Below are 16038 nucleotides of genomic sequence, written 5' to 3'. Positions count from 1 at the left end.
GTTTGCAATTGTCATGTGCTTTTCGCCGTTGCTTCATTTAGGCCTGTAGCACGTGCAATATCACATGGTCTTTCATTTCGCTCAAAGCGTTTCACAATTTCATATTTTTTCTCTATCGACAGAGGCGGACTGGCCATAAGCCTTACCGTGGAAACCCCGGTGGGCCAGTGTGATTTTGGCCATAAACCATAGTGCGAGGCCACTATAAATTTTCCCGGGTAAGAATTTTTGATCCAGTCCGCCTCTGTTTATCAATAATTGCTTTTCTTTTTCTCTCTGAATCTGCAGTGTCATCACCAGGACGCTTCCTTTTCACACCTTTTAATTAAGTATTTTACTCATTTTTAGGGAATAAAGCACAATTACAAAACGAGGAGCACGCTTGATACGCATAAACAAAGCTGCGCGCATGTAGCAACTGAATAAACAACACCATAAAGGCAGAGATACACTATTAACACCTCACATTTCTAGGGGTTACTACCATAAAACAATAAAAATCCAGTTGCGTTTCTGCTAGTGAAATCTGTTATAAACTGGTAGTAAACTCGATCTAATTGCATTTGCGATTATACCGATAGCTGGAAATGTGTGGGTTTTTACGTTATTATGGTGAAATGTGTTTCCCCTTCACTGATATAAAAAAAACATAAAAGCAGCAAAGTTTAATTTTGTTCATCTTTCGCTCTCAATCTCCGCCGTCGAACCGGATATCGATAACATATGAAAAACGACCTTGAAGATAGTGGGCGGCAGCGTTGCCAAACGAAAAAATCAAGAACCGCGTAACTCCGAGTTCGCGTAAGTCAGGGTAGCGTAAGTCGGGGTATTACTGTATAACGAAATTTCTCTATAACAAAATTTTTTCACCGGATTTATCGAATTTGTTATAGGGAAGTTCGACTGTATTTACAAAAATTATTCTGAAATAGTAATATTACAAAATTTCTTATAGTTACCTCTGTCATGAACCTTTTCAGTCCTTCAATTTCATCTTCACCAGGATCAAGTTCTCCTCCAGGGCTACAGAAATATATGTATATATACTTGAGCAAACAGTATATTAAAATATTAAAAGTTAAATACTGAAAAGGCAATTTTTGCAAATACTTTCACAAACAGAAAAAAAAAAAAAAAGCACACTTTTCTACAATATCCAAACAAATTCTACTTTTATGGTGCTGTGTGCATCTTTAATGTTTTTGACTAAGATATTTCAGTTGACTATATTACTCTGTAATATGAACTTTTAGACTAAAGTAATATAATTATACAAAAATAATTTAAAAATACTCTTCAAGTTATTTTCACTTTAATGCAGAACTTATGAAAGTCTCATTTAAAGGCAAAATGCTACTACGCAAAAAATTTGTTAAGAAACAGACCAATTTCCAAACCAATCCTTATGTAGTCTTATACAATGTTTCAATCTCAGACTGCATTATGACCAAGTTGTCCAACCATTGCACTACTAATAAAAAAAAGCAAAAGGACTATCAGGAGGATGGCACTGCATTAACAAAAAACAGTACTTTTCATTAGGGCGCAGTCTATTAATAGTGCAACACTGGCAACTTGTAGCAATAATACTACACACACTAAAATAGATCAAAATACACCAATTTGACAGATCAAGGTGTGGAAGGACTTCTTAACAAATTTTATTTGTATAACATTCCACTATAATGCAAACTACGCAACTCCTGAGTTAATTCCCATTGTAAGCTCTATTACAAATTAATCTGAAAAATAGGAATAAAATTCTTTTTCTTTAACTTGTAGTTTCCAACATCATACAGTGCAATTTAAACTGGTCACTGAACAGCTTTATTTTTATTTATTTTTTTTAAATAGAAAACATTGTGAAGCAGGTCATGTAACAAAGTAAGAATTCTCTACATGTTTTCATTTCCAAGAGAAGTTGTGTCAAATCTTGGAAGGGGGGTGAGAATAAAATAAATTTGAAAAAAGTTACCTCCAAAAGTACCCCCCAACAGTGCGTGCATGAAAGAGAATCCCCTTCTGCCCACCAAGGGCAAGAAGAATTAGTGTTATTTGGTGCCTTCACAGAATAAAATGAAGCATGACCTAATTAACATGTATTATGGGTGCACATTTTATTTTGCCAGAGTTAGTATTTCGCTTAAAAAAGAAAGCACTCCTGATAATCACATATACGATACAAACATAATATACATATAACCATCTACTGGAGCATATGCCAGTCTGGTTGTGTAATAAATAATGCTAATGGTAATAATCTTGGAGACCCTCCTATCTAGCAACCTTGGATATATATACCACTGCTGAATCTCAGAATGACCTTATTGACAGTTATATTGCTTAGTCTGATAGAATGGTACAGTTCCCATTCTGTATAATTCTCTCATATCTGCATAATCATCACACAGTGTGTGATTTATTGTTAACCAAGTGGTGCTATGTTTGGCTGCTGTAAAAATGATGTCACAAACTCCCGGGTTGGAAATCCTAGAGTATAAAAGGAAAAAACTTTTTTTTTTTTTTTTTTATATATGGTTTCCGCAATAAATATGTGATGGGAAAATATAAAATTTTAAATGTAAATGAAAAATTTCTAATATTTAAATACTAAAACCTAATTTTGATTACAGCTCAATCTAGCAAGTAGTTCATGCATGCATTTGGTTTTATGTTATACATTAAAAATCTACAGGATACACTCTTGAGCTTAATTATACATCTGTATACCTTTGCAAATGATGAAACATAACCCTCAACATTTTCATTGACTTGTAAAAATTTTCAAATAATCATATATTTTTTTTACACACAGTTTAATTATGGGTATTTTATGAATTGCCTCCATCAAATTGTCTTTTTTTTTTTTTTTTTTTCAGTTAAAATTTGGGTATATAATTGGCATATCAGCCAAAATGTAATGGCAGATCAATAAAGAATATTCATGATCGGAAGTGATTTACATTTAACTATCTGTGAAGTTGTTAGTAAAAATCGATATTTATGGGACATGTCAATCAATTTTAACACAAGATTTAGGAATGTGATGCATTTCAGACAAGTTTGTCTCAAACCTTACTAATGATCACAGAGAGTGGAGAATTCTTACATGTTAGGATCTTCATTAATGTGCTACTGTTGAACCATACTTTGTTTCTTCCATCATTAACGGGGGGTGTAATCATGGATATATAACTACAGCCCAGTCCTCTTAATGAAAGGTTTAGTCTTCTGTACAATAGGGGGAAAAAAAAAAAAAAAAAACTCAATCAAATGTGAAGTTCACACTTATTTTTGATTCACAGAGAATTCTTCGTCATGAAGTTGAACTACATGATCAAAACAGTTCTATGGTTAAGTGTAGCCCTCCATCTACTACTCACTGGATTTAACTCCCTGCAATTTTTCCCCTCCCAAGCTTAGAGTTCCCCTGAGAGGTCACAGATTTGCAAAAACTGAGGAAATTATTCAGAACATGACAAGAACTATTAGCAATTAAAAAAAAAAAACATTGAAAAGGCTTCTAAAAGTTGCAAAAGGTGCAAAATTTGAAGGAGATTCATCTGAATTGCTGGTATTCCTTTCTAAAATATTAGTGTTCAGCTCCTTAACCTTTAATCACACCTCATTGAATTCCCCTACCTCCTTTACAGTATTTAACCTATCTTCCACTCACAGGACCATTCCCAAAGTGCATTGTGGGGAGGGGGACCAGCAGTGGTGCAATTCTTCCACTTTCCATCCATGTTGTCCAGCAAAAGTGCAAACAGCCCTCTACAACATCTGCCACAAAATTTGTGGTTGGGATAATATACCAAGCTTCATGAGCATGGGTCACAAAGTGCTGCTTTACAGATGTCATTCATTTTTATTTCAATTAGTATATTTTAAAAAATATACTGGATTTTGGAAAGTGCAAGGTTTAGGAATACTGTATTTGAGAGTTTTTATCATAACAATGACATTTATATTTTAAACTGATAATCATAATATACTTGGATGTACACAAATCAAGATAAAATGCTACTTACAGTTTAAAAAAGGTAGTTCCTAGTTGAAGTAACAAAATATGAGGCAAACCATGTTCGTGAACAAGTAGAACACCTTCAACTGATCGTCTCATTCCCATTTTATCAAATTCCTCACGCATTCTTTGAAACCGTGCAGGAACAGAGCTATCTTTTTCATAGAGGGGATCTTTTGTTCCAAAAGTGTAATTAGTAAGAGGATACCTAGAGAGAAGATACAAAAAGGTTAGAAACAAAAAAAGTTAAGTTGAATACACAGTGAGAAGAATGAACCTACTAAATAGTCATGCAAATGTTTTCCCCCAGTACATCAGCAATTACATCTCCATTAGCCTGGAAACAGTATCAACCCCTGGCTTGTAGCCGTGAAGGGTATTGTGTATGGTGTGTGCCTTTTGTAAGCAATAAAGAGTTGCTATCTGTTATTTTTTGAATTTTATCAGACAACTGCAGAATTGTTGACTTGATTGGATAATGCAAAAATGGATCCAAAAATTCCTCTCATTCAGATGTTTAACACAATTAGCTTGAGCATTGACATTTTTAAATGATATAAGATTTTTGGTAGTGGATAGCCTTGGAAGTAGCCTATGGTGGGTCTCCTGACTCAGAGCTTTGCTATAGTTTTGGGAAAAGTAGAAAACATACAGAGGTTTATGGAACTGAAAACATTGATACCTTGACTACACACTTTTACACACTACTGAGCCATTAACTGAATTCTGGGTGACTATGGAAACCTTGAAATATACAAGCTGAGACAAATCAATGGCAGTAAATGTATGTGTTAGGTGATAAAAATATGTACTGGTCCTCCTGTTTAAAAGGATAAGGTTGTTATAGCAAACCTACATTCACCCCTACCCATTAACATCAGTGTAATGTAATACCATAAGGTATTACATCCAAGTCACCCAAGAGAAAAACTGGCAATGACAGCCCATAGTACAGACATTGCAGGGGTGGAGGGAACTTGCTGAAATATAGATTACAATTGCCTTCAGCAGGATGTTAGTAAGTGAGACTTGCTGAACAAGTATTCTATTTTATTTTAACACAGTAGTAGCAGTAGTAATGATGGCAAATGATGCAGTTTTTTTTTGGCTGATGCTATATAAGCTTGCTTTCTTGCATCATACATCTCTACTAATGCCAAGAAGCAAGCGTATATAGCATCAGCCAAAAAAAAAAAAAGAGGCCTACGCAGTTCACCCATCCATACCCTCCAAGAATTTGTCTAGTTCTTCCTTGAATTTATTCAGCCCATCCACTTCCACGACAACAAATGGAAGCCTGTTTTGACAATCAACCTACTGGCTGAAGACAAACTTCCTCACATTTATTCTGCAACAATCCTTCCTCAAACTTCAATTTATGGCTCCTCAGCCTGTGTGTAGTCTCAGCAAGTGGAAGAATGCCATTAACATTCAGCTTACTCAATTCATTCAAGGCTTTAAACACCATGATCAGATCTCCCCGCAGGTGCCTGTCTTGAGATGCTGCAATTTGCAGAACTGAAACATTTTTGTTACTGAACTGAAACCTTTTGTTACTGAACTGAAACCTTTTGTTACTGAAACCTTTATGGCCTTATACAAAGGGATAACCATCTCCTTATCCCTGCTAGTAAAGTTTTTTTTGTATATCAGTGACAAAACCACGTGAGCTGTCCTGGCAGCACGTCTGCACTACTCAGAGAATTTCATGTCTGACTGCACAATTACTCCCAGGTCTTTTCCATTCTCTACTACCATGAGTGTAGTACCACACAGTTGATAAGCTACTCTACAGTTACTGCTACCTATATGCAGTACCTTGCATTTGTCAATGTTAAACTTCAACTGCCATATCTCAGCCAATCAGATCAATTTTCCCAGATCTTGTTGAAGTAGCTCACTCTGATTACTGTCATTAACAACCCTGCCAACCTTTGTATCATCTACAAACTTCAACGTTAAGCCTGATACACCAACTATATCAGGGGTGGCTAACAAGTCGATCGCGATCTACCAGTCAATCACAGCTTTAATTTCGGTCGATCACGACGAATTTTAAATGTATAAAAAAATATATTACGAATTTTATACAAATAAAATTTATTTGTATAAAATTCTTAATTTTTATTCGATGATTCTGCCACTAGAGAAGAACTGCTGGGTATGGTTTCGTTAAAAGAAAGAACTAGGTCTTGATATATTTAATGCATTCAAAAATTTCATTGAAAAAATTAAATTACCGCTATTTAAGCTCGTATCAATAACAACAGATGGAGCCAAAGCAATGACAGGCATCTTAACAGATTCATCGCATTGTGCCAAAAGGATGGTTAATTCCCAGATTTTTTGAGTTACCACTGTATCATCCACCAACAAGTGTTAGCCAGCAAAAGATTAAATACTAAATGTTATGGACATAGCTTTCAAAGTCGTGAATTCCATCAGAGGACAATCTCTTCAAAGGAGACTTTTCAAAATTAAACTCTATGAAAAAGAACCAGATCTGAAAATACACACAGATGTAAGGTGGCTGAGTCGGAGTAAGTTTCTACAGAGATTTCGAAATTTGTTGATCAAAGGGGAGATGATTATCAGCAGCTACAAGATACGGAGTGGTTGTATGATCTGGTTTTTTTGGCAGATTTTACCAGTAAATTAAGTGACCTGAATTTGGAATTACAAGGAAAAATAAAAATGTGTGTGGCATGATTAGTAATATTTCTGCATATAAATATCAATTTTTGGCAATGGCTAAGGATTTCAAAGGAAAAAAAAAAAATTATCATTTTGCAAATATGCAAGTTCATTTGCAAAAATATCCTGTTTTTGAATTTAACAGTGAGAAATCTGTTTCTGAAATTGAGAAAGTTGTGGATGATTTTGAAACAATTGAAAACATTGTTCAATATATTTCTTATCCATTTAATGTTGACTTAGATACGAAACAAATTGCAGAAAAAAATCTGCTTGGATTTTTCACATGGAGAAAATATTACTTGAAAATGAAATTATTACATTGAAAAACAATATCTTCTTAAAAGCCAGATCATCAGAAAAAGACTTTTGGATTAACAAATCCTATTCGATTAACAAATAGGATGCGTTCCACGAAATTACTTCGTTAAGCGAAACTTCGTTTTCAGAGGTAAAAATACTATGGCCAGAATAGGGATACGTTCCTACGTAAAGAAAATGAAAAGCTTTTTTTTCGAACAAAGAAAAGGTTTTATTAAATAAACAGTCAACTTACATACAAAGTGAAATCACATTTTAAAATATATGTCTAAAGTTGATTGTTTATGCTTTTTTTCTCTTTCATTTAACAATTGCCTATACGGAGTTATTGCATTTCACATTGATCACTTAACAATAACACTTCTTCCTATATCAGGATCATTTTCACTAAAAAAATTTAAAACGTTTTCAATGTCATTTAAGCACCTTTTTAAATCTTTGGTTGTTAACACTTTTTCAGCAGGAACTTCTTTAACTTCGTCTTCATTATCTTTGTCTTCGATGCTAACAAGGTTTTCTAAATCTTCCACTGAAAAACCATCATCTTCTGCATTCAATAAATTTCTAACATCCTCTTCATCGACATTTTCGAAACCTATTGATTGAGCCATCTGGATAACTTCATTTTTAATTTCTTGGATGTTATTTTCTTCTTCTAGCACAACTTCTGGCCATATTTTGCACCAAACTCCATTTAAGCATTTCTTAATGACTTCTTTCCAAGAACTATCAATGTTTTCAGTTGCATTTTTAATGGTGTAGTTTTTCCAAAAACTTTTAATTGTCATTTCCTTTTTATCCTCTAGTTCAGTTAAATTGATTAATGTTCGACGCAGATAATAAGCTTTAAATGAAGCTATTATTCCCTGATCCAATGATTGAATCAGGGAAGTTGTGTTTGCTGGAAGAAATACAACTTTGACAGAAATGCATGTGTCCAACGTGTTAAGATCAGTAGGATGTCCCAGAGCATTGTCTAACAACAAAAGAGCTTTTTCTTCAAAGTTGTTTTTTTTGACAATACTGTTTTACTTCAGGACAAAAGTGGTTAACAAACCAATCAGTAAATAACTCCTTGGTAACCCACACTTTTCTATTTACTTTCCATATTACAGGTAAATTCATTTTTATGTTACCTTTAACGCCCTCGGATTTTCTGAATGGTAAACTAATAACAATTTTAATTTATAATCGCCAGAGGCATTTGATCTAAAGGGTAACGTTAGACGGTCTTTGGCTGCTTTGAATCCAAGTGGTGAAACCCATGTTTAGTCTCTAGGGCAAAGTTTCCGGCATTCCCCCCGTACTTCTCTTTCAACCCTAACCCAAGCACGGTACTAAGTACTATAGGTTCTAATACCTCTCGTGTTTGGGGTTCACATAAAAAAAAAAAAAAAAAGCAGCTGATTTTTCTTCAATAGAAATGAAGCTTTTTGTTGGTAGCCGTTTCCAGAACAAACCGCTTTCGTCAACATCGAACACCAAATTTGGTGGAAAATTTTCACATTCAATTATTTCCTTTAGTTTTTCTGGAAACTTATTTGCAACTTCAACATCGGCACTTCAACATCGATGCAACTTCAACATCGGCACTTGCAGCTTCTCCTGTTAATTTTACACTATGAATTCTGGCCTGTTTTTTTAAATTTCTCGAAACAACCACGAGAAGCCCCAAAAGATTTCCGTAATTTCTTCAGTTTGTTTAGATTTCAGGTGATTAAACAAAAATAATGCTTTTTCTTGAATCACCATTTGACTTAAAGGCATATGACGTTGTGACATATCATCTATCCACAAACAACATTTTCTCCATTTTTTCTAAAATTGGATTCCTTAAGCGAGTTAATTTTGCCGCTGTAACATCTATACAATTCTGAGCAGACTGTTTTATTTTTTCTGATTGACTTAGTATGGTTGTTAAAGTTGATTGCGCTAATCCTAAAGAATGTGCCACATTGGATTTTCTTTCGCCGCTTTCAACACATCGTACAATATTTAGTTTAGTTTCCAAAGAAATTGCTTTTCTTTTCTTTGATTCTGACATTTTAACTAAAACAAATATTTCTATTAAAATTTACAAAATCTATGTTATGTAATGCTATCAAAGAACATACGCCGATTATTGCAATGCACCACACTGAAACAACGTCAATCATGTAAAGGGAAATGGAGGACAGTTAAAAATCACAATCTGGCATACCAAGAAAACTGACAGATACAGATCGTTGCAATGCACCACACTGAAACACACCCTATGAAGTGTAAACAACAACTAAATTAGGCGAATGATGCGCAAAACTGTTATAACAGATACACCCGCCGTCAGTCACCAATCGGATGATTGTTGAGCGTTGGCCTTAAATTGGAATTTTTTTTATGTTAGATGGAGCTTGAAATTGTGGACTTCATTATATCGAAGCTTCGTTATGAGAGGTAACGTTAACCGAGGTATAATTGTACGTTTGCCGAGAAAAGTACCCAAATGTAAAAAAATGCAGTGAACTTTTAAATTCCTGTTTTGGTTCCACATATTTATGTGAATCGGCCTTTTTGTATTTGAAAAAAAAACCCAAAGATGAAGAATCGCTCTACCCTTGCAGACTTGCATACAGAAGCTTCTTTACGGTTGGCCTTATTACAGTATATTCCCGATTTTTAAAGCCTAGCAGATGAGATGAAGACACAAACTTTGCATAAATTAAAAATTTAAATACGTATGAATTTAAAATAAGAATCCTGAATTGTATTTAAATTTAAAAACAACATTTTTCAATATGTGTTGATTAACTTTTTTAACCGTGTGCAATGAAATTCTTGAAGATGGTAGATCACAGCACATTTTGAAGAAAAAAGTAGATCACACCACAAATTAAGTTGGCCACCCATGATCTATATCATTGATAAATACTGAAAACAACAATGGGCCTAGCACTGAACCCTGGAGAACTCCACTAATAATATTAGTCCACAAAGAGCAGTGCCCAATAACAACTACTCTCCGTCTTCTTCCATTTAACCATCCCTTTATCACTGCAGTAACTTGCCTTTAATGCCACATTGCTTCAGTTTGTACAGCAGTCTTTTATGTACAACAGTATCATAAAGAATAATAACTTGCTTGCTTCTACCAGTTACAAATACCAGTGCCAACCATTTTATTTTCAGCTGGACATTCCAGTTTTCAACCAAAATTTAGTTTCCAGATTAATAACTTTTACTGGAAGCACTTTGCCCAATTTTTTTACTTTCAGCTTTAATTTGTCACACATTTTTGCCACAAGCAAGCAGCAGGAAGTGATAGACAGACTATCACTTTGTCTGGAAAAAAAAATTTAGTTTATTTTTTAAAACAACATTTGTTAATGTTAAAAATTAACAGATGCACTTGAAAATGAGTTGCCTCAATGTAAAACAACCCAACCCACTTTAAAATGTAATCAATGATAGTTGAAACTGATACTGCTTAAACTTTGCAAACATCTACTACAAATTAATTGATGTAAATATGCAAAACTTGAAGTTGCAGTTAAAAGAAACTGGTTAAAAGAAAATGTGTGAAATTAATAGCTGTCTGGTTTTAGGGTCATAATACAAGGTATACGGACACGAAGTTGCTTGATGGTTCCACCAGAACCATCAAGTAATTTCTCCAATTCTAGTCTTAATAAAAATATTTCCTGTGCATCACAACAAAATCACTATTCTAATACATTTGAGTGCTACACTTCACATTAGTAGCAGCAATGGCAAAGGATGCAAGAAAGCAAGCTCATACAGCATCAGCAAAAAAAAAAAAAAAAAAAAACCTAACCTAACTAAAAATAATCCAAAAAACCTAAATATTTAACAGCAAGGGCAACAAATCCTCCGTGCATGGGACAAGACTCCATTTTATTTTTAGAAATGATTGTAAAGTTGGACGAATCAGGTCATCCATTACCTTTAAATTTGCCTCTGTAAGCAGAGGCAAACTTACTCATATTTTAGCATTAGCAGTGGCAAATGATGCAAGGAAGCAAGTTATACAGCATCAACCAAAAAAAAATAAAATAAAATAAATACCTTCCATTTAATCTATTCATTCCCTCCAACAGTTTGTCTAGTTCTTCCTTAGATTTAATAAAACTATCAACTTCCACAACAGATGAAAGTTTGTTCCAGCAATCAAACTTCCATCTGTTGTGGAAGTTGATACTTAAACAAATGAGTCTTGATTACTCGCCTGTTGTTTTAAGTATCAACTCATCTGTCCTCTGGAAAAATCTGCAGAATTCCACTCCATAAAGTTTGCCATTATTTAAGTTCAGGTGAATTCATCAACCTGGTGAGGTATGATTATTTGCCTATGGCCATATTTTCCTCCACAAAAATATGTGGGAGTAATTCATCAGTCACCTCTTTATATTCATTTTCATTTGTTCTTGACTTACTGGTGATGGTTGCAGTGGCTTTTTTTTTTTTTTGCTACTTTGTTTAGGTAGAGATGAGCTTTAAGAAGTACTGATATGAGAGTAGCAGCTAACAATTTTTTTTTTTTGTACTGACTTCTGAAATTCAATAAGTAAAAAGAAGGAAAAAGAAATTCGTGCTAGTTTTGCTGTCACATCTCAAACTGCAAAAGTTACGGCCAGAGTGCATAAGTGCTTAGTTAAGATGGAAAAAGGCATTAAATTTGTGGGCGGAAGACATGAACAGAAAACATGTTCTGACTGACGGCAACATGTTGCACCAGAAAGCATTGAGCCTATACGAAGACTTCAGCAAGGGATCCCCTGAAACGAGTGACACCAAGCCATTTACTGCAAGTAAGAAATGGTTACACATTTTCAGGAATAGGTTTGGACTGAAAAATATAAAAATTACTGGAGAGGCCAAGTCTGCCGATGAAGAAGCTGGTGCCACATTTCCAGCAGAGTTGAAGAAGTTGATTAAGGAGAAAGGATACCATCCAAAGCAGGTCTTCAATCGCGATGAAACCGGGCTCTTCTGGAAGAAGATGCCAAATAGAACCTATATTCATAAAAATGCAAAGGAAGCACCAGGGCATAAAACATGGAAGGACAGATTAACTCTGGTATCATGTGGCAATGTTGCAGGGCATATTATAAAGCCAGGCATAGTGTACAGAGCGAAGAACCCATGCTCTCTCAAAAACAAAAATATTTGCGCATGTTCTGGCAACATAATCAGAAAGAGTGGGTGACAGACACCCTGTTTATGGAATGTTTCCACCAATGCTTCATCCCAGAAGTGAAAAAAAATGCTTGGAAGAGGAAGGGCTGGAATTTAAAGTCCTACTAATAATAGACAATGCACCTGGCCATCCTGAATCTGTTTGCTATGAAAATGAAATGTCGAGATTGTATTTTTACCTCCAAATACAACCTCATTGCTTCAGCCCCTTAACCAGGACATCATTCGGTTTGTCAAGGCCACATACACCTGGTATTTGATCGCAGTCGATCAGCAATTGATGCAGACCCTAATCATGGAGCACTGGAAATGCAGTGATGGAAATCATTCACTATTGCTGACGCAATAACATTTATCAAAGCTGCAATGGATGAATTAAAACCAGAAACTGTAAATGCCTGCTGGAAGAACTTATGGAGTGAAGTTGTGAATGATTTTAAAGGTTTCCAAGGGATCGATGGAGAAGTTAGGAAAATCATTCACGCAGCAAGACAAGTTGGTGGAGAAGGATTTGCCAACATGCTTGATGAAGAAGTGGAAGAAAGACCATTGAGAAGTGTTAACAAATGAGGAATTGGAAGAACTTGTTGAGTCATCTACAGAGGAAGATGAAGAAACTGAAGCTGTTGTTATTGTTGTTATTTGGTTTTTAGGAGCATTAGCAACTAAAGCCATATTGCTCCGGGGATATGCGGTGGTCATTTCTTGACCTTTCCGTATCCTCTGTATTTGGTGGCTCACGGGGTCGAACCCCGGTCTAATCAAGAAGCATGTGCTGCGCACTGCTGCTCTTGCCCATCTGGCTACGGAGGCGCCAGAAACTGAAGCAGAACTAGCAATGTGGGCATTACCGAAATTTGCCGAAGTGTTTCGAATTGCACAGACATTAAAGGGCAAAATTATGAAATATGATCGTCAGATGGAACGCAGCGTTAAAGTCACCCGTATGATCATTGAAGGATTACAACCTCTACAGCAACACTTTGATGAGTTAAAAAGAAAGATAACTTCTGATTACAATGTTCTTCTAAAAGGTTTCGGCAAAAAACCTTCAATTATTAGTTACTGTTAACCCTAGGGGCTCACATCTGGTGAGTATGGGCTTGGCACACCCAGGGTCCTGAGCTGGATATCATCATTCTTCTCTTTCTTGGTGATTCCTTTCTACTTCTGATATTCTCTCTCTCTCTCTCTCTCTCTCTCTCTCTCTCTCTCTCTCAGGGTAACTCGGGAATTTTTTTTTTGGCTGGTGTAGCATAAGCCTCAGGCTTCCTTGCACCATATGGCTAATAATAATAATCTCTTACTGTGCCTAATTTATAAACTTTATCATAGGTATGAATGTACAGGAAAAAACATAGTATACATAGGGTTCGGTACTATCCGCGGTTTCAGGCATCCACTGGGGGTCTTGGAATGTATCTCCTGCAGATAAGTGGGGGGGGGAACAACTACTGTACTGCTAACATTCTTTAAAAAAGTGGTTTAACCTTGCAGTGTCAGAACTACGTCTGTGATGTTTAACTCAAAAATAATGAGCCTGCATTAACTGTTGTTGATTAAAAATAAAAATCTGCGATTTTCTGTACCTTCCAAAATATAGACAAATTTTTTACTTAGAATGGTTTTAGAATTTTTATTTATCATCTTCCCAGAATTATAGCATGAGTACACCCAGTGGGTTCAGCTCCACCATGTTTCTTTCACTTTTAACTCAAAGTAACACTGGCATTGGAACCCCGAGTGTGATGCTATGAAGCTTGGAATTATGTTTTTTGTGAAAATACTTATAAAACTAACCCATGTGATTTAACAATTTTCAACAGTTCTAATGGTCATAAATTAGATGTTTTTTTTTTAAAGATTCATTATCATTTTTAAACAAACACAAAAACACAGAAAGCAATATTCATTCAGGACAGGGAGTTACTAACACACACATAATATCAAATTCTGCTTGCTTCATGGCATGACAAATTTCAAATAAATTTTGAAAAAAATTAAAAATGGTGGAAATAATCAGATCTAATATATTTTAAATAATTTTTAAAATATTTATACATATGTGCACGCACACATTTTAAATTGTGCATTTAATGGTTTTTTTAAAATTGGAAAACAGGAGACTAACAGCTTTATGGTTATATTATATGCCAAACATGAATTTTTTTTTAAATAAAAGGTGAAATATGCAGCATTTTTTAAATATTTAAATTTTTCTATTAAAAACAAAAAATTATACAATAAATATTGCAACCCATTAAGAAAAGATGAAATATTGGAATATCCCAGACAGAATTCAAGAACCCATAAACTTTTCCCTGAAATCAAAAAGAAAGTTTACACCTGTCGGATGTTGCGCCACCAATTTTGTTATAACTTGGGCCATCACCACTGAATAGTTAACCTGGTACGGACCTGACACGCACCCTTCGAAAATATCCACTGTACGTTTAATCATTGAAAATTTGAATTCTTTTATACATTCCTAAATACAGTCAAACTTTCAATCAAGATGTTCAGGAAGTGAAATATTGTTTACTGGAATTAAAAATGCAGGGAACCCAACATATTCCATGCAACCATTTTTGTAATCCTTGTGTTCTGTAGTTGCATAGCACCTCAAAGGTTATGGTCTGATTGAGTGTTGAACAATTACCCAATTGTTCAAGAACCTGTAAACTTTTACCTGAAATCAAAAAGAAAACTGTTGTGGGTCAAGGTTACCCACTAGTAATGCGCACTTTCTAAAGAAAACATTCTCTTAGTTAATGTGCCATTTTTTCTTTTGAGTCTCCAAAATTATTCATACATAATCTGAAATTGACATAAAATAGTTTTCTTCAATCAATATTATTAATTATCTGTTTATTTCATTATTTGTCTTGGGGGGGGGGGGAGCATTAATGGGTGCAAACCTGTTTCAAGTTTTGTCTTAAATGGATCTCCAAACCGAAAAATGGAAGTAACTGTTTATGTTTCATGTTTATATTTTATTACTATAACTGTTTAATTTTTCAGCAGTATTAATTTTTTTTTTTTTTTAAATAGCACGTGTAAAAAAAAAAACATTTTTAATTTTTATGAAAAACATGACTTATCATGATAGCTTTGAAACTGTTATAACTCCTAATTTTTTAGGTATCTGGAACAGGACCAAATTTTCTCCACCTCTTGTTGGACTGAATTTACTCTTGATTTACTGGCCCATTCAGACAAATAGAATGAGCCAGTAAATCAGAATGTCTTATCATGGGGATTTTAACTTTCCACTATTGACTGGAACTTGTGAGTTGGTCCCTCATCCAGCAACAGAACATTTCTGGATTTACTGAATGACTACTTTGTGTACCAGAATGTTACGGAGGTAAATAGAAAGCAATATTCTTGATATGATTATCAGCAGTGACTCCTCATCTTCACATAAAGGAACCATTAGGTGGCAGTGATCATACTGCATTGATGTGGATTAATTTAAAAATAAAACTACTGTTACACATAAATGGAAGGGATTTTGTTGCAAAGGTAACTTCAGTGGCCTTAGACAGTTTTTAAATTAAATACTTTTCAGTTGGACCAACTGAAGTTATTAACAAATGCAAAAAATGGGAAGTAATCATAAAATCTACTAAGCTTTTTATACCAACCAAAATATATCATGCAAGGTTTAAACCAATATGGATGTCAGATAAACTGATGAGACTACTGGCATTAAAAAAAAATGCAAGGGATGATTATAAATTATCACAAGAAGCAGATGCTTTTGGTAACTTGGTGATTATGCTATTAACAGCATTACACAAGTT

The 16038-nt window shown here is 34.6% G+C and overlaps 1 protein-coding gene across 3 annotated transcripts in view; it reads right to left on the bottom strand.

Annotated features, from left to right (window-relative positions):
- Positions 1-16038, bottom strand: part of LOC150082546 (cleavage and polyadenylation specificity factor subunit 5-like) — a 108452-nt gene that overhangs the window by 76910 nt on the left and 15504 nt on the right. For all 3 annotated transcript variants that reach the window (XM_090378685.1, XM_090378684.1, XM_090378683.1), the window contains exons 2-3: positions 4032-4232; positions 960-1023 (exon numbers count right to left, since the gene is read on the bottom strand). In XM_090378685.1, the coding sequence (XP_090234811.1) occupies positions 960-1023; positions 4032-4232 (265 nt within the window). The remainder of the gene's footprint in view (positions 1-959; positions 1024-4031; positions 4233-16038) is intronic.

This window comes from Mastigoproctus giganteus, chromosome 7 (assembly GCF_048544385.1).
Source record: "Mastigoproctus giganteus isolate SK-2022 chromosome 7, ASM4854438v1, whole genome shotgun sequence".
Taxonomy (NCBI): Eukaryota; Metazoa; Arthropoda; class Arachnida; order Uropygi; family Thelyphonidae; genus Mastigoproctus; species Mastigoproctus giganteus.
The sequence above is the reverse complement of the archived record's forward strand: the minus strand, read 5'-3'. Positions and strand labels throughout refer to the sequence as shown.